The 26,953-nt window shown below is 45.2% G+C and overlaps 3 protein-coding genes across 3 annotated transcripts in view; 1 reads left to right on the forward strand and 2 right to left on the reverse strand.

Moving 5' to 3' along the window:
* Positions 1 to 26,953, reverse strand: part of ano3 (anoctamin 3) — a gene marked incomplete at both ends in the record, with an annotated part of 110,667 nt that overhangs the window by 41,576 nt on the left and 42,138 nt on the right. Inside the window, 5 exons of the mRNA XM_084060403.1 lie at positions 2,496 to 2,630; positions 3,550 to 3,591; positions 3,815 to 3,915; positions 6,412 to 6,567; positions 6,973 to 7,093. Coding sequence (XP_083916529.1) covers positions 2,496 to 2,630; positions 3,550 to 3,591; positions 3,815 to 3,915; positions 6,412 to 6,567; positions 6,973 to 7,093 — 555 coding nt within the window. The remainder of the gene's footprint in view (positions 1 to 2,495; positions 2,631 to 3,549; positions 3,592 to 3,814; positions 3,916 to 6,411; positions 6,568 to 6,972; positions 7,094 to 26,953) is intronic.
* On the forward strand, positions 11,538 to 13,137 carry LOC311047842 (PRA1 family protein 3-like; the record flags this gene model as incomplete). The annotated part of the gene is made up of 2 exons (XM_084060792.1): positions 11,538 to 12,057; positions 13,034 to 13,137. The coding sequence occupies 2 exons, from the start codon at positions 11,538 to 11,540 to the stop codon at positions 13,135 to 13,137; spliced, it is 624 nt and encodes a 207-aa protein (XP_083916918.1).
* LOC311047843 (all trans-polyprenyl-diphosphate synthase PDSS2-like) lies at positions 18,583 to 19,851 on the reverse strand (the record flags this gene model as incomplete). The annotated part of the gene is made up of 1 exon (XM_084060793.1): positions 18,583 to 19,851. One exon carries the CDS (start codon positions 19,849 to 19,851, stop codon positions 18,583 to 18,585), a length of 1,269 nt encoding a protein of 422 aa, XP_083916919.1.

Consider the following 26,953-nt stretch of genomic DNA (forward strand, 5'->3'; position numbering starts at 1 on the left):
CGTGATGGTACTGGCATGGCGAGCCAAGAAAACAAAAATCGTCACGATGATCTCCACCTTGCACCCTGATGGCATGCTGCCCGTGTCCAGGAAGAAGAAACATCACAGGAAGACTGAGCTCGAAATGTCCTGACTCCTGGTCCACTGATGAGTAGCAGCTGAAAGAAGTCCACGGGCTCATCAGACTGCAGAGCAGCAGCGGCGTTCTGAGTCCCAGCTGTGAAGGGGATGTCCTGTGAATTATAGAAATAGATCATTACCATAAAATACTTTTTTCTTTGACACACACACACACACACACACACACACGATAATAATTCTTACCTGCACGACCAGCTCCACCAACCGCTCCACCAACTGCTCCCTCCTCCACCTCCTCCTCACCACTAGCATGCGACCCTGTGTAACATAACATATATTTTTTTTTAGATATTATGTCCATCTTTAGCAAAGCATTTATCATCCACAGACCACATGCATATATACACTGAATAAATAAATATGAGAGAATACATTTACCATTACCCTGGTTTTAGCATTTTTTCATTCCTGTGCTATAATTGACAATTCACTCACCCCTAATACCACACACACACAGCTCTTTGAGCTTGTAGATCTGCTATTTTTACACAATAAAAAAAAATCAATAGAGCCTAAACATAATCATCTCATAAGATAGATGCATGCATACACACACACACACACACACACACACACACACACACACACACACACACACACACACACACACACACACACACACACACACACACACACACACACACACACACACACACACACACACACACACACACACACAGACCTGGTCGCGTATTACTTTCCCTGGTCGCGTATTACTTTCCCACGATCTGGCAACATAGACGACAGGCTGTGGCCGGTCTTGAGTGACTGTATGTGGCTGTATGTGAGCAACGAACCACAGGTTGAGAACCGCAGCCACATAGTCACTCAAGACGGGCCTGTCGTCTATGTTGCCAGATCGTGGGAAAGTAATACGCAACTAGGTCTATGAAAACGAGCCCACAAGAAGCGAATAGCCGAGTATTAGGCCACATGGGCACTTCAAACATATCTAAAAAAAGGTGAAAATAGTCCATCTACAAGATCACAACCACAATTACCATAATTTCCAAGCAGATTTACAGAAAAACAAGTCCAGTGTGGCTTAGCAGACCTAGCCCTGAAACAGATACAAGCGTCATGTGAACCATGGCTTAGCAAACTGGCAACGCGGGCAACGACGATAGTTTACTTTTCTGCATTGAATCAACTAAACGCACGGTCAGATGAAGTAGTAACGAATACAACTCGATCAAATCAACTTGTAACACATAAAACGATAAAGAAAAGTATGCTTACCACTGGAAAAAAGACTGTTGCCCCGACTGAGAGCCGCCGGTTCCCAAGCCGAGCCCTCGGCTCTTGGATAAACTTTTTGAAAATGGACAGAAAGAGGGCTTCGCGCATGCCCCTTTTGTAGGTTTCCGATCACAGGACACCTGTTATTTTTCCACCGTGGCTTTGATCTGAGGTCACAATAACCTGGATCCAGATCCGAGTGCGAGCATTGACGTGCACACCCTCCCTTCCCCCATAGAGCGGCTGCTGCTATTCAGTGATTACAGGCAGTCAGAGTGCATGGATGCGCGTGCACATTACCAGCGTGGAATGTGATGTGCACACGCTTCCTTTTGTTGACTGCAGCGCAGCTGAGGCAGAGAGAGAGAGAGAGAGAGAGAGCGATCGCTCGGATTCAACTTTAGGTTTGGGACCCCTGATCACTGCTTTAGATGATGTTTTGTGTGATCACATGTTCAGATTTTTTTATTTTATTTACAAAACAACAATATTGGCGGCGCGATCAGTCAGTTTATCAAAGGGGTAACATGCTGTGTGTTTGTGTTATGATCTGTGGGAAAGGTTGCTGCTGCGGGTGCACGTTACGAGTGCGAGCATTGACGTGCACACCCTCCCTTCCCCCATAGAGCCAGCTGCTGCTATTCAGTGATTATAGGCAGTCAGAGTGCATGGATGCGCGTGCACATTACCAGCGTGGAATGTGATGTGCACACGCTTCCCCAACGAACCTGCCATGCGGCTTTGTTGATTACTGCAGCGCAGCTGAGGCAGAGAGAGAGAGAGAGTGATCACTGGGATTAAACTTTAGGTTTGGGACCCCTGATCACTGCTTTAGATGATGTTTTGTGATCACATGTTCAGATTTTTTTTTTTTTTTTACTTCTACGTCATTTTCATGTAAGAGATTAACCAACAAAGTGCCTGAGGGGTTAATCTAATGTAAACCATTAAAAAGACCTTGGCCCGTAGGACTACGGGCTTGGCAGTTAACGGTTGGATTTAACGGCCCGTAGGACTACGGGCTTGGCAGTCAATGTGTTAATGTCTGACTGTACCTCATGCTGTTTACATTTCTGACTAATAAAGTATTCAATCAATCAATCAATCAATATTACTGGTGCATGCGGGCCCTGCTGAAGGGGGCGGTGTAACAGTCGGTCTCCTCCAGGTCAGGCAGAGCCTCTTTGTCCAGTTTCATGGGGTTCTTGGGAAGCCAGCTCTTCATCTGACACCACCTCTGGTGGAACCTGCTGCACACACAACATAACACACACACACACACACACACACACACACACACACACACACACACACACACACACACACACACATTTCATCGTATTGTATTTTCATTGTATGGTTATTCACGTTGTTGAGGAAGCTCGCTACATATATGCTCACTCTCAAGTTGTACTATACGTGACGAGTTGGTGAAAAGTCTGACCAATGCGTCACATGGCTGACGCGACGGGAACGGACTCGTCACGTCATTTTACAACGGTCCCGGTTGTAATGTAGGATAGTTTAATTTAGATGGTTGGGAAGTGGTGACCACTGTGGTGCATTGGTAAGGATGCAGAGAGTCTTCTTCTCATCTTCGAGGGCGTTTATTCCAAAACTGGGTTACAGAAAGTATTGGAACGCAGTCCCATGTTGCAAATAATAAACAATAAAGTATCTTCGGTGATATAGTCCAAACACGATCAAAACTAGGGATAATATATCAAGCAGAGAAAATAGCCCTTCACACGTTGCCTGCTGAAAACCTACTGAGCTGAACAAACTAAAGCCCCACTAATCAACACACCTGGGATAAACTAAATTGAACACACCTGGCCCTGTACTGCAGTTAGCTGCCAGTCCCTCTCTCTAGGCTGAACACAATTATCAATAAGGTCACTGTGACCCACATAGCTAAATAGCCAGGAGTCCTTCATCACACCGGTAGTCGCGCCCACACTGCAATACACCAGACTGAAATACGGAGAAGCTATGCTGAGTTGGGAGTGCCGTTCTCACTCCCAACTCGTATTACTGTAGGTTGACACATCCGCTAAAAACATGCAAGGGCTGTCTGTAGCTCCACATAAATGGACAGGTCACCAATATAAGTGTAACGCAAGGTTTACGCAAGGTCAAATAGTTGTGAATAAAGATCATTCTATTTACCTGCTGGTTTTGCTCTTCCAGTCTTTGAAGTAGGATTTCTTCCTGAAAACAACAACTAATTAAACCACAGATAAAGCCCAACTCATCAACCTAATTGACATAAAACAGTAATCCTGCTGTTTTAAGCATCCCCTCTGATTCACTTTATTAGTCAAATATCAAGCCTAACCTTATGTACAGTTCATACTCATCTGATAATAAGTAAATAAATAAATGTTTGCCACTTTCCACACCAATGGAAGAATACGCTATCAGCAGCGGTTACCTGAAGGGCATGCGGATGTTCATCTGTTCTGCATATTTACACAGGGTCTCCCAGGGAGCGTGGATCTTCACAAACATGATGTCATTGTTGATCAACGAAGGCTTCAAGGACAAGAACAAACACATTGTAGCTTGTCAGACAATTTACAGCAGGGGTCCCCCCCAAACATGTTCATGTCAAGGACCCCCCCTGTGTGCTCTGTTATACGCTTGGATTGATGACTGTTCGTGTGATGATGAAAGCATTTACAGTTTATGCACAGTATCTGGAACAAACTCCCAGAAAGCTCTGCTGCCACTTATTTCTTTAAAATATACTAAAGCATGGGTCTTCAACAGGGGGTCCGGGACCCCTAGGGAGTCCTCAGAGTTACTACAGGGGGTCCGCCAAATCTTTGTGTGATATGATTTTTTTTTTTTACTTTAACCACTTGAACCCTAGCATTCCTTTTTCTGAGGAGAACTTTAGCCAAAAAATAGCAGATCTACAAGCTCACAACGCCTCACGCTGCGAGGCGTTGTGAGCTTGTAGATCGGCTATTTTTTGGCAAAGAGGTGTTTGGTGGAGAGGGAAAAAAAGCAGACCAAGTAAACAAAAAAAGTTGAATCTGAAACACAATTTTTATACAATATAGAGTAGGGGGGTCCCTGCTTCATCCCTCTCTCAGCTAGGGGGTCCTTGTCCTGAAAACGTTGAAGACCCCTGTACTAAAGATTTAAAAGAAAATGTTGAATATGTTATAATTGTGTTCCCTTTGCTTGACGTTCTGTGTAAAGCACGTTGAATTGCCTTGTTGTTGAAATGTGAAACACAAATAAACTGGCCTTGCCTTGCTCTAATAGCTAGTGCTTTAGATCATAGGCCCTATCTTTGCCAGAGCCTTACCCGTTCGCACTATCCGTGAATTACCCACAAGGCCCCTGGCACTGTCCCTAAACGGTATCTTACGGCCGCTATAGAGTACAGAACAGTCCTGACGTCACTCGTTCATCCCCAGGTTCGTAAAGTAATTTCTCTATGGAGAATAACATTGGTTCATCACAGAATCGTCTCATATAAGAATTGTGGTCCAAAAATAAACAAACTGTCTCTGTGATATTGTCAGGGAGGAGGTTCTGTATCGTTTATGATAGTCAGTCACTTATATTTGATACAGTCTGTTTCTGGCGAAAATTTAACTAATTCGGCGGAAGTAACATTAGAGTTTTCTCACCGTCAGTTGATGCTTCATATCCATAAGAGTAAAACCGCCAGGATCATTTGTTTATTTTTCGAACACAGTTATTATTTGACGCGATATTAAATACGTCTATGGGGATTCAGAATGGCGGTGGAAAACCACGAACCAGGTAGACAAACCTAGGATGTGTAAATTACGTCAGACTTCGGTGCTCTATACCAGCTATTAATTATGCCGATTCCGTTATTTGCGCCTGGAGGTGTGCCCGTGGGCGCGTTGTTGCATTATCCCCAAAATTGATATCTTGCCCACACACGTTTGGGAAAGTGCCCGAAAACCACCCGCTATGCCCAAATTCGTTTGGTAGAGCGAGCGCCTGCAAGGAACATGTTGGGAGTCGGCCGGGCGCATAACGGCACAACATTCAGAGGCTCCCTCTCCTAATTCTCAACAAATCTCTGTGATTCTAATGTTCCTTTAATCGGCAGAAGTGAGAATTTCAATTCCTTGTGTCAATTGTGTTTATATAAGATGATAGTCTATTCAAAGAAGACAATTTGTGTTGCCATGCCATGCTCGATGCCAAATTACACACTTCAGTTTAATTCATCCATTTCGCAGGAAATAATGAACGCATTACAATATAATAACATTCTCTATAATCAGTAACATATACGTGATACTTATGTCTATCAAATATGGTTTTATTGAAAGGCAATCAAAGGCTTGAGCGTATGAAGCAAACGTCAGGTGTATGGTGTCCAATGGTGTCCGAAGTGAACTCTGCAGCTGCAGATTCCATACAATTTTACTGTAATCCACAAAAGTGTGACTGTTAATTCCTTGTGTCAATAAATTGTGTTTTTATCAGCAGTTGCCAGTTAAGCTTATGAAAGACTTATACAATGATCTGCGTTTGCTATAACCACACCAGATAATTTTGTTTAATTCATCCAGAACACAAGCAGATTGCTGTAACTTAAAGTTCTCTATAACCAGCAATGTGTGAGTGATAATTCTGTGTATCAAATATACATTTATTCCAAGGCAATGTCTCTCTTCCATGGGCAGAGAGGGAGAGACATTGCATTGGGGATAATGGCTTGCGCAGTCTTCTCTTAAAGTAGAATGGCATCTGCCACGATGATTGGTTTCATTAAAGTAACGTCCAGATCACACCTATGCATAATGTAACGGGTATCGCAGCTGTTTTCGGGATAAGGCTGATGCCCGAAGATAGCAACATTTGCACAGGAACACCCCTTGCGCAATGCCCCTAAATGCCCAAATAGTGGGTATAGGATCTTCGGCCGAAAATAGAGCCCCACGTCTCAAGCATGATTCGACATGCCAGTTGCAGTAGTGTGTGTGTGTGTGTGTGTGTGTGTGTGTGTGTGTGTGTGTGTGTAACGTCTACCTCCTTCTCCAGCATGATGCCTTCAGCGCGGAGGTTCTTCTCGAAGGTGCATCTCTTCTCCACCTGCGGACTGGACTTCTTATAGACCAGGATGTAGTCAATGCGTTTCTTCCCGTCTCTGAACAGCAGCCCAGATGTGTGTACCGGAGTCTTCCCCTATAGAGGCAGTTAGTAGTTTAATGTGTGGACCGGAGTCTTCTCCTATAGAGGTAGTTAGTAGTTTAATGAAGGGGTCTTCAAGGTTTTTCAGGCCAAGGACCCCTTAGCTGAGAGAGAGATGAAGCTAGGACCCCCACTACATAATTGTATAAAATTGCAGATTGAATTGCTCTCAAGAGTTAAATTATTATTAAACATCTTCATTACTTAATTAAATAATTGTAATTTTGATCAACGTTTGCCTGTTATCTCTCCTATGGCACCACATCAATGGGCCTATAGCATGGAATTGTGGACAAAATCTGATCCAACGATAACAAAATATTCTTGGGTCTGAGAGTCTAATAGGGGGTGGGGGTACCTGTAGTGAATTGGTGCGGGGGTAGGGGGTGGCGGGGGTACCTGTAGTGAGTTGGTGCGGGCCTCCAGTCTGGCCCGGGTCACCGTTGGCTTCTTGATGAGCAGGGACTCGTCGTTGCGGGCCTCACAGGTGGTGGACTCTGACTCGTCCATGTACAGCTCCCTGACGTTGTGTGACTCGTCCAGGTAGAGCTCCCTGACGTCGTGAGCTGTGGACAGACAGGAACAGTGTGTTACATCACAGGGAAACATTATGCTTTCACAGTCTGTTCCAGATGAAACACATACAGAACAGAAAGGCCACACAAGACACGGTTGGGATTCGAACCCGGGTCCTTGTTGCTCACACAAGGAGCATAATGGTGTGTGCACTAACAGGCTAAGCCACCAGGCACCCTGCAAGTACTCTGTGTGATTGCGAACGCAGCGGAAGGAGGCGCGCCAAAGGCACGCCTCCGCGCAAGTGGAGCTTACTATGAAACCGTGCTCGGGTTGTGTGTGCGTCTGTCTGTCTGTGTGCAGTATTGTGTGCACTGCCTGTGTGCAGCCGCGCCCCCATGTGACTCACGCTCTCATTGGCTGCTGACAGATCTCAGAGTGCACTACAGTGGGGCTGAAATCCACCTGCCCCTGGGTGACTAATGACACTCCTCTCTGAGAGAAATATAGCAGCTACAGTCAAAAATAACACATCTAAAAGCATCTACACGAGTTCATCTATTGGGATATCTAAGAATTCCATGTCATTTGTGCATATTTCAGGCCGGATGGCAAGTTGAAAACGCCTTAGTTTGAGGACAGTTTGAGATTTCTTCTTGCTAGCTTGCTATGCTGTAACATGGGATTCCAAATGACTAATTTGCACTCTTAAGAAAAACAGAGCCAGATACAGTCAAATAAATATGATTTTTTTGACTGCTCATTCCTTTCTATTCTTCTTATTGTTATTTTCAAGCTGCGTTCGCTTCCCGCGTTCGCGCGTCTTACTTGTGAATGTTAACCTCTCACAGGGACACAGACAGCATGCTGGCAGGTGATTCCCTGCATGGATGACATGGGCTAAAAGAGGTCGTTGAGGTCACCTGATCTGTGTCCTGAAAGCCATGTGTGTGTGACAGACAGACAGTGTGAAGAAGCAATAACTGAAGACAGTGTGAAGCACTTTAATGAGTACACACCGCTCTGTGATGCGTTGACATGTGTTAAAATGGACAGTGCCTGTGTGTGTGTGTGTGTGTGTGTGTGTGTGTGTGTGTGTGTGTGTGTGTGTGTGTGTGTGTTCGCACACACTGGTGAGGGTGGTGTGTGTGTGTGTGTGTGTGTGTGTGTGTGTGCATGTGTGTGCGCGCGTGCGTGCACGCCCACACGCATGCACGCACTGGTGATGGTGTGTGTGTGTGTGTGCGTGCGTGTGTGCGTGTGTGTGTGTGCGTGTGCGTGTGTGTGTGGTCGACAGGCTGCCAAGGCTAGCAGCGACCACAGGCGGTAAGACAGACCTGTCACGAACTGTCTCTCTGTCTGTCTGTCTGCCATCTGTCTCTCTGTCAACTTTCCACTGAACTCCCACTGACCTGTAATTCTCCACTCAGCCACCAGTGGTTCTCAACCTTTTTTAATGACAAGGACCATCAGTGTGACGTGCATTAGGCCACAGAGAACACACTCTCACATTCTCCATCACAACCACTGCTCTGCTGCTGACAAGAAGGCGTGGTGAGCTCCGCCCAGAAGACTAACCCATTAAAACCTGAGGCGAACCTGAGGCGAATCGAAATCCTAACAGTTTTTTGAAAAAAGAATTAACAAAAAAAAAAGTCAATATTTTTGAATAGCCAAAGAAATCTAAAGTGACACAGATGCGTTCCAGGTCTTAATAACCCACACCACAGCTGGTCCTCCTTCCATTGAGGACATCTACGTCAGCAGGTGAAGGAGCAGTGCCCCCCCCCCCCCCCCCCCCCCTCATTATGGAGGACCCCCACTCACCCGGCCCATAAACTGTTTGAACCGCTCAGTGGTGGAAAGTAACTAAGTATATTTACTAAATTACTGTACTTAAGTACAATGTGTTGAGGTTCTTTTACTTAACTCGAGTATTTCCAATTCTCTATACTTTTACTTCTACTCCACTACAATCTCAGAGACAAATATTGCACTTTTACTCCAATACAATTATCTGAAAACTTTAGCTACTAGCTACTTTGTAGATTTATATTATTATTATAAAACATACATTAACCACTTCAGCCCTTATATACATTTCTGCCATTTGAAAATAGCAGATCTGCAAGCTCACAATGCGTTGCGATGCGACGCATTGTGAGCTTGTAGATCTGCTATTTTCCAAAGATCTATATACATTTGAAAACTTGTGAAATGGGACATTCTGTATTACAAAACTACATTTTGATACCAATAGTTTTGTACCTTTACTCAGGTACATTATTAAATTCCGTACTTTTACTTGTAACTGAGTATTTCTAAATTGCGGTAGCCTATTGATACTTTTACTTAAGTAAAAAAATGTAGTACTTTTTCCACCTCTGGACCCCAGTGCCCGAATGGAGCGCTCCACTCGGGCAAGAGGCTGCGGCCCATGGAAGCTAGAACTGAAAGGCTTTAAATGCAGCTTCTACCCAGAGGCTGTTAGACAGATGAACTCTATGCCCCAATGAACGCACTTTGGCTGTTCTGCCTGGCGGTGCTGTTATACAGTTTGTCATGCTGCCATGTTATCCATTTTTATAAATGCTGGATAGTACTTTTTTAATATGCTGCTCAGTTTTAACTCACTGCAGGATTTTATGCTTATATGTTATTTATTGATAGTTATTTTATTGTATGTACACTAAGGCCTGCAGTACGATTTTCGTTTCATGTGCAAGCATGTAAATGACAAATAAAGTGAACATTGAACCTTGATCACCTCTTTAAATGTTTGCCCCCCCCCCCCCCCCCCATCTAAACTGTAAAATTATCAGCGTTAATTTAACTCTGAGGATGTGCAAATGGAACCAAATGGACCTGTTAAGGGTCCAGTTGGTTCCATTTGTATGCTCTCTGAGTTACAGACCCGTAAGGGTCCATTTGGTTCCTAACTATCATTCATTTAGCTGGGGACCCCCCTGGAACCCCCTCAAGGACCCCTGCGGGTTCCTGAATCCCACGTCGACAACCGTTCCCCTTCTGGCTGTCTGTCTCTCTACTTTGGACTCTATTGTCTGCTCCTTTCCTTTTGGCCTTAATGTCTGACTGTACCAGCTGCTGTTTACACTTCTGACTCATAAAGTAATCAATCAATCTATCTTGGAATGGTTTGCTGTTTGGACCGCCTGCCTGCGTCTCACCTCTGCCTGCCTCAGCTTTCTGGAACTAACTCAAACAACATAATACACACTAGTGGTGGAAGAAATACTCAAATGTTTTACTTAAGTAAAAGTATCAATACTGCAATGTAGAAATACTCTGTTACAAGTAAAAGTCTGCACACAATGCAACACATTGTGAGCTTGTAGATCGACTATTTTCAAATGGCCGAAATGTATAGGGCTGAAGTGGTTAATGTATGTTCTGTAATAACAATCAAAATCTACAAAGTAACTAGTAACTAAAGTTTTCAAATAATTGTAGTGGAGTAAAAGTATAATATTTGCTTCTGAGATGTAGTGGAGTAGAAGTAAAAGTACCAAAAATGTGAAATACTCCAGTAAAGTAAAAACACCTCAACACACCTTGCACGTGATGATTTGCCGCCATAGAGTTAGTAAAATAACTAAGAGTGGTCACAATAAATCCCTGCCCATTCACTTCTATGGAGTTGCTCGCCCAGCGCATACTCCCTTTTTCGCCCTTCTTCAGTGTTTGGGGACGCTAACGTCGCGGGGCTCCTTCGTGTACTAGAGTTATGTCTCGCATGAGCAGTGGTGTGACCCCGCGCTCAACCCCGCACGCAAGCTCGTGCGCATAACTCGTGAGTCGAGCCCATTGGTCGAAACCGTTTCCGCTCGTTCATGCATAGGGCCCCAGCTGCACTTCCTGAGTTCGGCCACCAGGAGACTCGAGCTTCACTTTTCCCTCTGGGTTCTGGGCGCTTGTTTGCAGCACGCTTCTTCTCCTGTATGCCCGATTTATTTGACGTCAGGAAGTGGCCAATCAGGGCGGGCATCCATATATGGACATAAAGGGAGTCCATGTGTTTAACAGGAATAGACATTTGCGCACGCACAGCTATGTGCTATGACACCATACTGATGACACAACGACTGGGAGTGGTCTATGGGATCTCGTATTTCAACCAATTGGCTTAAAAGAGTTATGGGATCTCCATAAATGGGCAAGTGTTTCAACCAATCAGCTTGGTAGAATTCATGGATTTCCATATATGGGCATAAAAGTGACACGGACATTCACACGCACACACACATTCTTGGATGTATAGCTACAGTATATATAAAGAGTAGCAGGTGGACCCAGTGTTGCCCAGGGTTTAGTGCGCTGGTGTTCTCTCAGGACTGTTGTGGATTAATTCAACACAGCTGATCCTTCAATAATAATCACAAAGTGATCTATAATAATAATAATAATCTATAATAATCACTGAAGACCTGATGGCTGTATTAGGACTCGAACCTCTCAGGACATGGGCCGACTTCTTCCCCGGCGCCGATCGGTTCGCCAAACCAGACACCAAAGACTGGGCCAAATGGAGCGCCAGAGTTTTCGACAACTTGTATTATTATCAGACAAACTACTTTGCCGTGGCCGTCGTGGCTTTCCTGATGGTCGGGTACCTGAACCCAGTGGGCATGTACGTGGGCGTGGCCGCGGTCTTCCTGGGTTCGAAGTGGGCCAAGGACATCGAAGCCGCCGTCAAGAAGTTTAAGAGGCGGAACACCAAGGCGTTTGGGTTGGCTGTGATCGTACTCGTCTACGTGCTGCTGTTCGTGCTGCGCAGCGTCTTGCTCTTCATGGCTGGAATCGCTTTTTCACTGGCGCTGGTGTTTGCTCACGCTTCGCTCCGACTCCGTAACGTAAAGAATAAACTGGAGAACAAAGTCAAAGAGGCGGAGCTGAAGAGGTCACCGATGGGCGTTGTGCTGGAAACCTTGTACACCTTCTTTGAGCTTAGTGGGTATTTTTAACGAAAGCAAAGAAAAGGAACGCTGCAAACCCATTTCAATGATCACTTGCAGATACAGGTGATACCATTAAGTTAAGAAAGAACATGGGCTCCCCTAGTGGGTGGGTGGTATGTCGTTTGAAATAACCGATTTATTTCAACATATGAAAATGTAAAATGTGGAAAAGCTGAGATTGAAAAAGGATGATAAACCAGCTTGGTGTGGATGAAGAATGAAGGCTGTGGGTCTGGACAACATCAACCCCCCCGGCTGCTGAAGGTGTACTGAGCAGCTATCAACCCAACTCCTGGACCTCTTCAACCTTTCCATGAGGCTGGGGATGCTGCCTCAACCTCCTGCATTGTCCCAGTACCCAAGAAGAGATGTCCCTCAAGGCCAGTGACTGCAGGCCAGTTGCCCTGACATTGCATGTCATGAAGATTTCTTGCGCGACTGGTCCTGCAACACCTGAAACTGCAGGTAAGAGATTGCCTACCTCGACCCCCTATGGTTTGCATACCAGGCGGCCATCGGGGTGGTAGAGGATGCCATCATCTACCTGCTAGTTAGGGCCTACCAGGGGAAACACCGGAGGAATTATGTTGGGGGCGGCATAGCTGAATGGTGAGAGAGCCTGCCTGGGGAACCGCAGTCCCAGTTGTCCCTGGTTCGATTCCTGGCCTGGCCAGGCCTGAATATGACTGGTCGAAGGGTCCTTGAGCAAGACACCTAACACCCTAACTGCTCCACATCCCCCTTGTTGGCAGTGATCAGCTGGGTTGAGCTGAAACCGAATTTCCCTCACGGGAGCAAGTGGGTCAATTATGTTCTTCAACTTCTCCAGTGCCTTCAGCACCTTCCAACCACAACAGCTAGCAGACACACAATGCAGGCGGTGGGAACCACAGGTTGTCAGGATCACAGACCACCTCACTGGCAGACCCGCTGCCCGTCTGAAATGACTACTGCTCTCTTCTCTGCAGGTTGCCTGCATCGTAAGGGACAGGCTAAACAAGTAGGTGGAGAAAGCTGGCTTTGTTGTGCTAAACTGAACGGTGTGGAGGACGAGGAGGAAGCTGGAGACTAAGCTGGCTAACCCCTCTCACCCCTTCCAGAAGGAGAACAATAATTAATTTGATTTATAATGCACTTTACATTTGAGACATATCTCAATCAGGGTAAAATGTTTGTATTAGAAAACCTTAAAATCCCATGAGGGCATAATGCCTATAGGAGAAAAACCAGTGTAGCTAATTAAAAAGGTCAAAAGCATCAACAGATTGTGGTGCTCTCAGGTGGTCAGGGAGGGCATTCCAGAGTCGAGGAGCGGCAGAAGGCCTGGTCGCCTATGCCATGGTAGAGCTTGGTCATGGGGATTCAGAGAAGGTTGGTGTTTCCAGAGCAGAGGATTGTGGTTTGAGGAGTTCCAAAAAATCGTGGACATTTTTAAACTCAAATCTTTGCTTCTGGGGATTCAACAAATGTTTTCTAAAATAGTTTTTTGAAAAAAAACGTATGTTTCTACAGTATATCAGTGGTTCTCAAACTTTTTCATAATTGTCAAGGACCCCCAAAATGATATGTATTTGGCCACGGACCCCCCCCCCCCATCTCAAAATATTCGGTTCCAGGGACCCACCAGTAGCAAAGATTTGAGTTAAAAAGAATATATGTATATTCACAAATCTGCACACATTTTCAGTTTTTCAAAAATTGCCGATATACAAGCTCATAGTCATAGACTCGGTGCCGCGCTATGAGCTTGTATATCTGCTATTTTTGAATAGCCAAAGTATAAAATAATGCTTTTTTAGCTCAAATCAAAAAATGACACGGATGCGCTCCCGGTCTTAATGGGTTAAGGTAGGAGGGAGCGTTACCATGGATGCACTGATGGTCCTATGCCAGCCCTTTGTGCCGATAGCCCTGGCGTTATACAATGACGATGCACATGGTTGCTATACGCTCAGCCCTTAGACTAATTAATGCCTTTCACTTTCCCGTAAACTGTTTTTTTTTTTGGACTTCAGACTGGAGTCTGAAGGAGGGGTTAAATATTCCCCTGGAACCCTGCCGAGGTCCGTTACCTCTTCCAACAAAAACTAATGGCAAGAGTTTGTCAACTGCCAAACCGCAGACCCATTATTCTTCCAGTGCCGAGTAAGCTAATGGAAAAAGGCTGTTCTTGAACAGATACTACGCTATTTTTCATTTGATGAATTAAATGCTGCTTTCCAGCGTCACGACGTGAGCAGCACTGACACAGATCGTTGACAGACAAATGGTTATCTAACACTGACAAGAGAAAGGATGGTCACTTTTTGAGATTTGTCAGAACAGGTTCGTTTTCAAATGTAGCGAAACACCAGAAGCATTACAGTATGTTCACAGCCAAAACGTGCTACTAAACAGTGGTGGAAAAAGTACTCAAATGTTTTACTTAAGTAAAAGTATCAATACTGCAATGTAGAAGTACTCAGTTACAAGTAAAAGTCTGGAATTAAAAATGTACTTGAGTAAAAGTACAAAAGTATTGGTATCAAAATGTACTTAAAGCACCAAAAGTAAAAGTACTAAAATGTTTGAAAATAGCAGATCTACAAGCTCACAAGTGAGCTTGTACCTGTAAATCAGCTATTTTCAAATAGCAGATAGGTATATAATAGGGCTAAAGTGGTTCATGTATGTTTTATAATGTAATAATAGTAATAATAAACTAAAACATCAGATAACTAAAATATGACTAAAAATAAATGGAATTTGATTCAAAAGACTATGACTAAAACATAAAAATTTGCTGTCAAAATCAACACTGCTAAGAGGAAGGGTCAGGGTAGTGTTTCCAGTGCCGCGTCATGCTACTCAGTGCTGGGTGTTTTTTGGACCCCCCCCCCCCAATCCTCAGTGTTAATTTAACTCTGAGAGACAAATGACTTGCAAGAGTCCATTTGGTCCGCAATTATCAATCATTTACCTGGGGACCCCGTGGATCCCCCTCGAGGACCCCTGGAGGCTCCTGAACCCCACGTCGACAACCGTTGCCCCTTCGTTGGACTATCTATTGCCTGCTCCATCCTTGGACCGCCTTCCTGCCTTTCACCTCTGCCTGCCTCACCTTTCTCCAATAAACTTAAATAACACACGAGATAGAAAAACGTGCACACACACGCACACACACACACGTTCATTTCGTCGACTAAAACTATGACGAGAAATGTTCGTCAACTACCTTTTTTCAACGACGAAAACTAAATAAAAGCTAAGCTATGATGACTAGAACTATGACTAAATATATTGACAATTTCGTCAGCAAATAAAAACTAGACTAAAATGTTAGTGAGGGACTAGTGGAGAAGAGATCCAGTAGAACTAAAAGACAAGTCATTCTATGTTTGGTTGCGCTCGGGTGTTGCGCTCTGAAAATAGCCGATCTACAAGCTGACAACGCGTCGCGCTGCGACGCCTTGTGAGCTTGTAGATCTGCTATTTTCAAAATCAGCCATTGCGACGCCTTAAGGCCCGACAAAATACATTTTAGTCGACTTAATCAACTGTCAACTATAATCTTATGATATTTAGTCGACTAAAACTAGACTAAACAGATTACTAAAATATGACTAACACTAAATCAGTCTTATTCAAAAGACTATGACTATGTCAAAATCCACACACACACACACACACACACACACACACACACACACACACACAGACACAGACACACGCGCACACACACACACACACACACACACACACACACACACACACACACACACACACACACACACACACACACACACACACACACACACACACACACACACACACACACACACACACACACACACACACACACACACGTCTGTAGGGAAAAAAAACATCTTAGTGGACTAAGAATGATCATCAGCTGGTTAAGAGGCACCGTTTTGCTCGGGTGTCACTCTGACTCGATGAAGAAAACGTCCAGAGGAATTTCATGCATGGCTAGAGAAGTCCCTCGTGTGTCACCGCTGCCTCTAGGGTGCCATCATGTGACACAGTCAGGCGTTATAGTCTCAAGTCACCTTGATCACTGCTCAGTAGTCTGGTCGCGTGCAGCCTGACACACACACAAAAAAACATCTGTCTGGGCTCCAAACAGCTCAGAATCAGTGGTGGAAAAAGTACTATTTTTTTTTAATTAAGTAAAAATTATCAATACTGCAATGTAGAAATACTCTGTTACAACTAAAAGGCCTGTATTCAAAATGTTACTTAAGTAAAAGTACAAAACTATTGGCATCAAAATATACTTAAAGTACCAAAAGTACAAAAAATGTTTGAAAATAGCAGATCTACAAGCTCACAACGCGTCGCAAAGAGAAGAATATCTGGTATAGTAAACAACCAAATTGTCTGTACTCACAAATGCAGTGAGGTATGTGAGGTATCAACATGGTCACACTATAGCAGGCACATCTGCAGGCAGATCTAATGTCTGGTGATAGCCCCTATACCTTACAGATCTAATATCTGGTGATAGCCCCTATACCTTACAGATCGAATGTCTGGTGATGGCCCCTATACCTTACAGATCTAATGTCTGGTGATGGCCCTATCTATACCTTACATATCTAATGTCTGGTGATGGCCCTATAACTTACAGATCTAATATCTGGTGATGGCCTTATACCTTACAGATCTAATGTCTGGTGATGGCCCTATACCTTACAGATCCAATGTCTGGGCCATCGGACGTCGTCACTACACTCAGTCATCTATGACGTCAGTTATCTATGACAAATTTAGGACATCATTCCAAATGTGGCCCCACTGACTTTATACAATGTAAGTAAATGTGTTAAAAAAGGAAACTAGAAAATGTGCTCCTCGGAGCACAAGTCTCCGCCAGCAAATATTGATTAATCCTGTCTAAGCTATCTATATTACGTATTGTGATGACACCAGTGTGTCTACATAATGTATTGCTCCGCCATTTCTCAGCCATTTCGTGATTATTCCTGTCTTACCTCACTTTGAAAGAGGCACAGACTCTTTCAAAGTGACTCATCTATTTATAGGCCGCTATACGTCATGCGTCTCACTAGCCAATCAGAGCACACTCTTTCAACGTATTGTCACGTGTCACGTGAGGCTTGACCAATGTTAGCTTAGCCGAGGGGGGACGGGACGGAAAGTGAAAATATAGTCTCCTGGCGGAGACAAAAAACACAATTATGTGCCTTGCAAAAACAGGTCGAAGCGTCGCATGGTTTCTTCTACCGTGAATGTGTGTGTGAATGGGTACATTGTATAGACCAATTATTTGTTTACTAACATTGAGCCTGGACGCACAGGTGATTGTTTCACGCAATCAATTCCCAACCTGTTTCGGGGTGCACTGGTTTCAGCACACCCCAACCCCCTCTTGTGTGTGTTGGCTAGTGAGACGCGTCCTAACGAGACCTGATATAATGGGTTTCGTTGCGCGCATACTGGCTGCGTGCAGCCAGTGTGACGTCGTCTGTTAAGGGGTCTATACACCCTTGGATAGAGGTTCTTATATAAATGCAACATTTCAGGGGTCTTCAACAGGGGGTCCAGGACCCCTAGGGCAGAGTCCTGCATGAATTCAATGGCAGTCAATGTGTTCATTCAAATCAACCGTGCATGTGACCGCCTTTCCTTTGTTAGTCGGACAGGGGAATTTAAGTTTCAGCTTCAGCCAGCTCATGGCTGCTCAGAAGGTTACGATGAGCACTCAGGGTTAGCTGTTAGGGGTTGAGTGTCTCGCTCAGGGACCCTTTGACATATAGATGGCTGGGAGGAGGCAAATGGACCCTTATAGGTCTGTAACTCCTCTGAGAGTGTACAAATGGAAGCAAATGATTTGGTTCCAGTGTCCCACCTAATGGTTATTTTTGTCCCTTTTGTCCCCGAGGCCAGATGCTGCAGGCTTTACAATCAGAAAGGACAGCGAGCGTCTGGGTCACAATATGGCAGTGGTGGAAGAAGTACTCACATGTTTTACTTAAGTAAAAGTATCAATACTGCAATGTGGAAACTCTGTTACATGGAAAAGTCCGTAATTCAAATTTACTTGAGTACTTGTCCCGTTTCACAAGTTTTCAAATGTATAAAATGTATAAGAAATCTTTTGTAAATAGCAGATCTACAAGCTCACAATGCGGCCATCATCCAGCATTGTGAGCTTGTAGATCGGCTATTTTCAAATGGCCGAAATGTATATAGGGGCTGAAGTGGTTAATGTATGTTTCGTATCAAAAAGTACAAAAGTATTGGCATCAAAATATACTTAAAGTACAAAAATGTTTGAAAATAGCAGATCTACAAGCTCACAACTTGTCAAAATCTATATAAAGTAACTAGTAACTAAAGTTTTCAAATAATTGTAGAGGAGTATTAAGTACAATATTTGCCTCTGAGATGTAGTGGAGTATAAGTAAAAGTACAGAGAATTGGAAATACCCCAGTAAAGTAGAACATACCTCAAAATTGTACTTAAGTAAGGCACTTGAGTAAATCTACTTAATTACTTTACACCAGTGGTGACGGCAGAGGCCATATTCTCCAGGACGGAGCGCGCCTCTGACGGAGGGAACGACCGGATGGCCTCCAGAGCCTTGCTGCCGTGGTAATAGCACAGGTCCACCGCCGCCGAGCGCACACCTTTCCCTGACCCGTTGACCTCTGACCCGCTGACCTCCCACCGCCGTTGGCCCGCTGCGCTCTGACGGCGGACGACGTCGACGCGGCCGTCGTTTAAGCCGCTCTTCACCAACGACCGCAGGTCAGAGTTGAGCTTGAGGCCCAGAGAAAGGTGTTTGCCATAATCGTAGGCCAGTCTCTGGGACTCCTCGCCGTGTTTGGCCAGCTCCATCGCCGCCTGGCAGCTCTTGGCCAGCAGCGCCCCGTGGGCGAGGAAGGCCTGCTCCTCCCACGCGGGCGCGTCAAAGAAGGCGTCAATCGACCGCCCGTCGTGGACCGAATCGGTGGGGCTCTCGTAGTAGACGCCCTGGACCAGGTCGCCGATGGCGCCGGAGATCAACTCGACGACTTTGGTGTTGTGGAGCCGGGCCAGTCCGGTGCACGCGTTCGCCAGCAGAAAGTCTCCGCCGAGGACGGCCATCTTGTTGCCGAGCCGCATGTTCTTCAGCGGGACGACGGCGTCCGAATAGTCATCATCATCGCCATCATCACTCCGCTCCCTCAGGTCGACGATGCCGCGGTGCACCAAGAAGGCGACGTGGATGAGTTCCGTGATTTCTGCCAAGCGCCGCTGGCTGGGGTAGATGCCACCGACCATGTCCATGTCCTCCTGAGCCAGGAGATCATCATCAGAAGCAACGTGGCGGCTGATGCTGCTGCTGCTGCTGGGTCCTGCTGCCTTGGACAGGAGCAAAACCACCAGGCCCCTCCTCATCTGAAGGTGCTTGTCGCTGTCGTAGACCAAAGCCCTGGCGGTGTCGATTAAGGGGTGTTTGGTCCCCGCCAGCTTCCTGACCTGTGTGGCCACATAGCCGAGCTCGTGGCTCAGTAGACAGCGCAGGCTCATGAGGGAGGGGGGATACCCCACCATCTTCTCTGCGTCTGACACCACCTTGCCCCAGATGTCTGCGTCTGACACCACTTTACTCCAGCTGGACGATGCTGAGGTGGCAAACATGCTGATGTTCTTCTGTCCTCCTGGCTTCATCGGAGAGGTGGCAAACATGCTGATGTTCTTCTGTCCTCCTGGCTTTATCGGCCCACCGCAGGACAGTCGCCACCACGTCGCGCTCGCAGCACAAACCGAGCGCATGTCCTTTAAGCGTACGTAACTCGTTGTTCTTCCGTAACATACGGAAGCTGTCGTCTGTAACACACGGCCTGACTTAACACTGGTGGCGGCCACGTTGAAAAAAGAACGGTGCTAAGTGCCTGCGTTAGACCCAAATATGGACATGCCTGCCTGTCACAATGGTGACATCATAGCTGTGTGACATCATCCAGAAGAAAGTGAAAACCTGAACACGATTGATCAACGTGTCACAACGCATCAGCGTGGTAACTATGGGAGCGCCGCTCGCAAGCTGATACTTCAAATGCTGATTCTCAGTCATGTCCGGGGACCACCAGCGGTCCAAATGGACCCCAAGAGATCTATCTGTAAATATGCTGGTGCATTCCTACCGAATACAATAACGCTTGCCCCGGGTGTAATCCGGCGATCTCGTAACGGTCGCCACCAGGTAGGCCTATTCCTAAACCTAACCTCAGTAAAACTGTGCCTAAACCTAACCTTATTCCTAAACGTAACCTCAGTAAAACTATGCTTAAACCTAACCTTATTCGTAAACGTAACCTCAGTAAAACTACGCCTAAACCTAACCTTATTCCTAAACGTAACCTCAGTAAAACTACGGCTAAACCTAACCTTATTCCTAAACGTAACCTCAGTAAAACTACGTCTAAACCTAACCTTATTCCTAAACGTAACCTCAGTAAAACTACGTCTAAACCTAACCTTATTCCTAAACGTAACCTCAGTAAAACTACGCCTAAACCTAAACGTATTCCTAACCTTAACCTCAGTAAAACAAATACAAGAATACAAGAACCTTGTGGGACGAGCAGTCCACAAAATAAATGGGGGCGAGTGTGTTTTGGGGCGAGCGTTCCGGCCACCTTCCCACCAAGAGAGCAAATATTTGTTAGAGTACTTTTTCAGTATTAAAAAGGTCTTAAAAGTCCTTAAATTGTCACTTCACTCATCTGCGGACCCCCCCCCCCCCCCCCTAAAAGCATGTGGGGACCCCCCTGGGGGTCCCTACCCACAGGTTGAGACATTGTCTATAACATTGGTTCTATATGGGATTCGGGACAGCAGATCTACAAGCTCGCATTCGTGCCGTGCTGCAGGCTTGTACATCTGCTATTTAAGAACAGTGTTGAAACATATCTTAAATGTTTGGAAAATGTTGAACAATTTAGAATTTGTTTTACATAAATCTTCTCTTCTGGGGGGTCCCTGGGACAAAACCTTTTCAGATGGGGGTCCACGGCCAAATTCATATCAATTTGGGGGTTCCTTGACATGAAAAGGTTTGAGAACCACTGGTCTATAAGGGAGTGAATGGAGCTGGAACCTGGTCCAAATATGAAGCCATTAGATTACATCATAGATTCACTGCCTTTTTTGAGCAGTGTAGCCGCTCCTATAAGTGGGGTTGGGACACCTCATTAGTACACCCTTCGCTGTACTGTGATTGGCTCATAATAGCACACCCCTCTACATTAGTACACCCCTAGCTGTACTGTGATTGGCTGACTCTATTGGCTGACTCTATTCAGCACTGTGATTGGCTAGCGAGACACATGATGAAATTAATAACCTATAAATATGCACTTAAAAAAAAAACATTTTTTTAAGTGAGCTTCCATCACTGTGATGACCACTGCGATGACCACACCGCTCACTTCACACTGGGTGTGATTTTTTTTATTTTATTTTAATGTTGTTTTATGCTTTTCCTTTTCCTTTTTTGCCTTGTTAAATTACTTGGATTTTTCAGTAGTTGCATTCTTGCTCTGTAAAGCACGTTGAGCTGCATGTCATGTCATGAAAGGTGCTACACAAATACAGTTTATTATTACTGGCAGGTAATATTTCATTAATAATTTTGCTGCCGCCAGCGTTATTCACTTTGTTTTGACAGAAGCCACTACGAACATGCTGATGCAAATAAAAAGTGTCCGGGGGGGGGGGGGGGGGGGGGGTCTGGTCTATTCACTGGAACAACTTTTTTCTTTTACCGCGATCGGCCATTTTGTTCCGGTCGGCTGTTGAATAAGAGCCGTTTTCACAAAAAAAAAAGAGAAAAAAAGAGAAAGGACTGTTTTTCTAAAACTCATAAAGAAGGAGTGGACGGGAATGTCATTTCTTGGGATGACGTCACATCTGTCCATTTCTTCTTTCAGGGTCCTAGGATCATTCGTGAGTTGCGATAGAGCGCCCTCTTGTGGGATTTTCAAAAAAAAAAAGTTTGGAAAAGACGCAGATCTAGGTCAATGGTTGGATTTCAAATGACGGAGAACTCTGTCAATGGCAGGGAGACACGTCATAGACCACTGACATCATGAATGAATTTGTAAAGAGCTTTTCAAAAATCACACCCTGTGTGAAGGAAGCGGTGCCTTTGGGGCGGGGCTTAACTCATTTCAGTTCGTCCCTATTGGTGGTCTGAGTCAACTTACCAAATGTGTACTTGGTAGCATGCTGCAAACTGGAATGATGGCTGTTTAAAGCCCAGCCAATGGGCAGACAGAGGGGGCGGGGCTTAAGTAATCGTCCCTATTGGTGGTTTTAGTCCACATACCAAATTTGGACTTGGTGGCATGCTGCAAACTGGAGTTATAGCTGTTTAAAATCCCATGCTCATCCCGTGCTCATACGGGCGGACGGACATAACATACACTGGGGGTCCCTCGACCCCTCTTTGATAGCTTCAGCAATTCATGCTCGTCCCTATTGGTGGTCTAAGTCCACTTACCAAATTTGGACTTGGTGGCATGCTGCAAACTGGAGTTATAGCTGTTTAAAATCCCGGGCTCATACGGGCGGACGGACATAAAATACGATGGGGGTCCCTGGACCCCTCTTTGATAACTTCAGCAATTCATGCTCGTCCCTATTGGTGGTCTAAGTCCACATACCAAATGTGGACTTGGTGGCATGCTGCAAACTGGAGTTATAGCTGTTTAAAATCCCGTGCTCATACGGGCGGACGGACATAACCTACGCTGGGGGTCCCTGGACCCCTCTTTGATAACCAGTGGCACGTGTGGCCAATGAGAGGAGAGTTGGCATAGGCAATCTCCAAGTCCGTGTGTGTGTGTGTGTGTGTGTGTGTGTGTGTGTGTGCGTGTGTTTTTATGTGTTTCTTCTTTGCCGTGCTCATCCCGTGCTCATACGGACATAACATACGGACAAAGTCAAGTGTAGAGCGGTTGGCACCGCTAAAAATAGTAGACTGACCACATGATGTCACAGATCCAGATGAAGCCACACCCTTATTACAACCTGTATTGTTAACTGGTGAACCCAGCAAATTATATTTTATTTATTATTATTTTTTGTGAACCACTTTTTCTTTTTCTTCCTGTTCTTGGTCGTCATGGCTGCCAGTTCCCACCTGACGTTGTGTGGGAGTTCTGACTGATCCACACCGTACTGAATAACTGCTAGCTTGGATAACGCCTTCAGACTAGGACTCAAGTTTAGGATAAACAGGTCATTATCAAAGGCGATGAAACGATCTCCCACAATGCAACAGCAAGAACTATGAACTGAACACGGGCCTTTCCCCTTGGGCTCAACCTTCTTCCAGGAGAAAGTCTCTGGACTGAATTTCCACAGATCATTGAAGGTCTGGCCCTTGTTGGAGCCACCAAATATGTACAGCTCTCCATTGTAGGCAAAGGCTGAATGACCGTAGCGTTCTTCTGGAAGAAGCTGTGCAGAAGGTGTGCTCAGCCAGCAGTTGGTCTCCGTGTCAAACACTCTGATCATGTTGTAGACCTGCCGCCCCAGGCCCCCAAATACAAACATCTTTGTGCCGATGATGGTAGCAGAGTGGCGTGATAAAGCAGGTGGTGTAGTCCCTCTGGTGTTAATTAAAGACCAGACCATTGTGCTGGTGTCCAACTTGTACATGTCATTAGTCCATCCAGTCAGCTGGGTGCGTCCTCCATGGATAAGAATGACCTTCCCCAAGACACAGGCTGAGTGGTGGCGCCTCCTGTCTGGAACAGTCCCATAAACCTTAGGCTTTACCCAGAGGTGGGTGTTCACATCAAATGCATAAAGCACGTTGCAGTGAGACCCCCCTCTGCGTGTAAGTCCTCCCCAGATGTAAACGATATCATCCATTAGCACAGCTGTGTGTCCCCGGCGCCTGGAGGGAACCTCAAGGTGACGTTCTCCTTTCCCAGATGTCACTGGGGGCAACTTCACCCAGCGTAAAGACACAGTGTTGAAGACGTCCACATCAATCTGATCTACATTGCCATCACAGTTCCAGTTATCTCCAAATGAGAACACTTTGTGTTCCACTACTATGGCAGCATGACCGAATGAAGATGGCCGTGCCTCCAGATGCCCCAACCAGTGAAACATTTCTCACAACAGCACCACTGCAGATAAAAGCAGATACTCTTCAAGTGTTGCTCTGTAAGAGTGGATTCATATTCACGTTGCAACATATATTTGTTCAGCGGCAACGTCACACAAAGTTTAGCCAATCCACGAAGCCGATGGTGTTGGGTCGACCAAGCAAAGAAGCCGATGGCTGTTGATCTTCCTAATATGGTAAATTGTTCACCGGTACAGAGAGACTCTTTTTAAAACACATGGTTATGATGATGACATTCGTTGAGTGATGACGTCATTACGTAGAAAACACAATGACCCAAAAAAACCTTTGATAATAGATATGTTGGTTTAGATTTGTCATCACATTATTTTTATTCTGTGAGTCCTAGGATCACCAGTTCACCAGAGATAACCTGTGCAGGGATATGAATATAACTGTACATGCATATATTATGTCTGTGAAACCTAAATTGAATTCCCTAATAAAAAATATTTAAAAAAATAAAATAAATAACCTGCGCAGAATCAGCGCAGAATCAGTAGGACCATAGCCTACTAATCCTTGTAATAAAATATTACTGAGGTTAGGGTTAGGGGTTAAGTTTAGGTATAGTTTTACTGAGGTTAGGGGTTAGGTTTAGAAATAGTTTTACTGAGGTTAGGGTTAGGGGTTAGGCATAGGAAAATGCCGCTCCTTTGCTGCTGCTGCCGCCCCGCCTCCCGGCACCTGCCCCACCGCCGACGGCATCCCGCAGCTCCGCGGCGGCAGCTCCAGGAAATCTTCCGCTCAGATGATGTCATTCTTGCCCAAAAATGGAGCCTTAAGGCCCCTAAATGCTCCACCTCGGTGGGTGGAGAACTACAAAATGACATCACTGAGCAGCGGTGATGAGAGGTGAGGTTTTTACTCTCAAACTAGCTGTGTGATGCATTCATTCAGACCAGAGCGATTAGGAGCAGACTTGGGATGAGAAATGTATACAAATAATTTGTCCCCCTCTATAGTGACCATGCATAAACACAAACTGTCAAATAATAGCAACACGTCCATGTACCTACTACCTCTGTGAAAAAATATCAAAATGTCCGATTTCAAGGTATTAAAATATCCACGCTAGATGTAAATAAACTTGCTGCAGTGCTCAGGACAGAGCAAGCTACACAGCTGTGATTAATTACATCATATTACTGAGCCGGGGGAGGGGAATGTACGGAAGTCCATTGGTCCAAAAAAGTAATGATACATACGAAAATTAAATAAATACAATTGAGTTTACAGCAGCAGGAGTCAGCTGTGCGTGCTGTTTAAGCAGCTATCAATAGACTGTACTATTATGTAATGTATACCTGCTACACTGTTTCTCATACCTTTTTCAAGCCCCAAATTGACATGTATTTGGCAGCCGATCCCCGTCTGAAAATGTTTTGTGCCAGGGACCGCCAGAAGAGAAAAATGGTGTTTAAAAATTCCAAATTATTCAAACTTCACTTGAATCGGCCTACATGAGGCTTTGGACCTGTTTTCTCCATACATGGGCATGCCCCCTTTGCCCTTAGGCCCCAGCCATAAAAGTCTGTCCCCCTTTTGTCCATATATGGGCATAGACACAGGCTGACACGTCATGTGAAGTCCGGCTTAGCCGCGACGTAGTGCTCTGATCTTAGTACTTATTCCGGGTCTGGCAGAACCAGGTCTCCTGGTCTTGTTGATTAATACTCGGTTATATGATTTTTTTGCATAGTATTGTATATCTGTCTGTCATTAAATGTTTCGATGAATTGAGTAGACGGGACCCCAATGGAAACAAGCCATAGTGCTTTCTTGGGTTTAATCCTCCTATAGCAGACCTTGTATTGAACTGTACTTTCCTGTGTTTTTTTTTTGGCAAACTGTTAAGAAAGTATTCAATCAATCAATCAATCAAACCAGAACTATCTAGTGTCTTTCAGAGTCAGGTGGTCTATGAGGAAGTGGTGGTGGAGTGAGGCTGAAACCGTGTCCATATAAGGAGTCATTACATCACAGATATGTCATAGACGACTGACATCATAGATTGACCACATGATGTCACAGATCCACGTGAAGCCATGCCCTAATTACACCCTGTCTTGTTAACTGGTGAGCTCAGCAAATCCTTCTATGTTTTGCTTTTTTCCTTCTGTTCTTCGTTGTCATGGCTGCCAGTTCCCACCTGACGTTGTGTGTGAGTTCTGACTGATCCAGACCGTACTGAATAACTGCCAGCTTGGATAACGTCTTCAGACTAGGACTCAAGTCTAAGATGTACAGGTTATCATGCAAGAGGATGATACAATTGCCCACAATGCAACAGTACGGCGTATACGTTGAACACGACGGGCCTTTCCCCTTGGGCTCAACCTTCTTCCAGGAGAAGGTCCCTGGACTGAATTTCCACAGATCATTGAAGGTCTGGTAGTTGTTTAAGCCACCAAATATGTACAGCTCTCCATTGTAGGCAAAGGCTGAATGACCGCAGCGCACTTCTGGAAGAAGCTGTGCAGAAGGTGTGTTCAGCCAGCAGTTAGTTTCTGTGTCAAACACTCTGATCATGTTGTAGTCCCAGGCCTTCTGCCGGCCCCCAAATACCATGTTGTAGTGCTGGCCCTCCTGCCGGCCCCCAAATACAAACATCTTTGTCCCGATGATGGTGACAGAGGGACGGTATAAAGTAGTTGGTGTAGTTCCTCTGGTGTTAATTAAAGACCAGACCATTGTGCTGGTGTCCAACTTGTACATGTCATAAGTGCG

Source organism: Gymnoscopelus microlampas (assembly GCF_963454915.1).
Source record: "Gymnoscopelus microlampas genome assembly, chromosome: 6".
NCBI classification, from domain to species: Eukaryota; Metazoa; Chordata; class Actinopteri; order Myctophiformes; family Myctophidae; genus Gymnoscopelus; species Gymnoscopelus microlampas.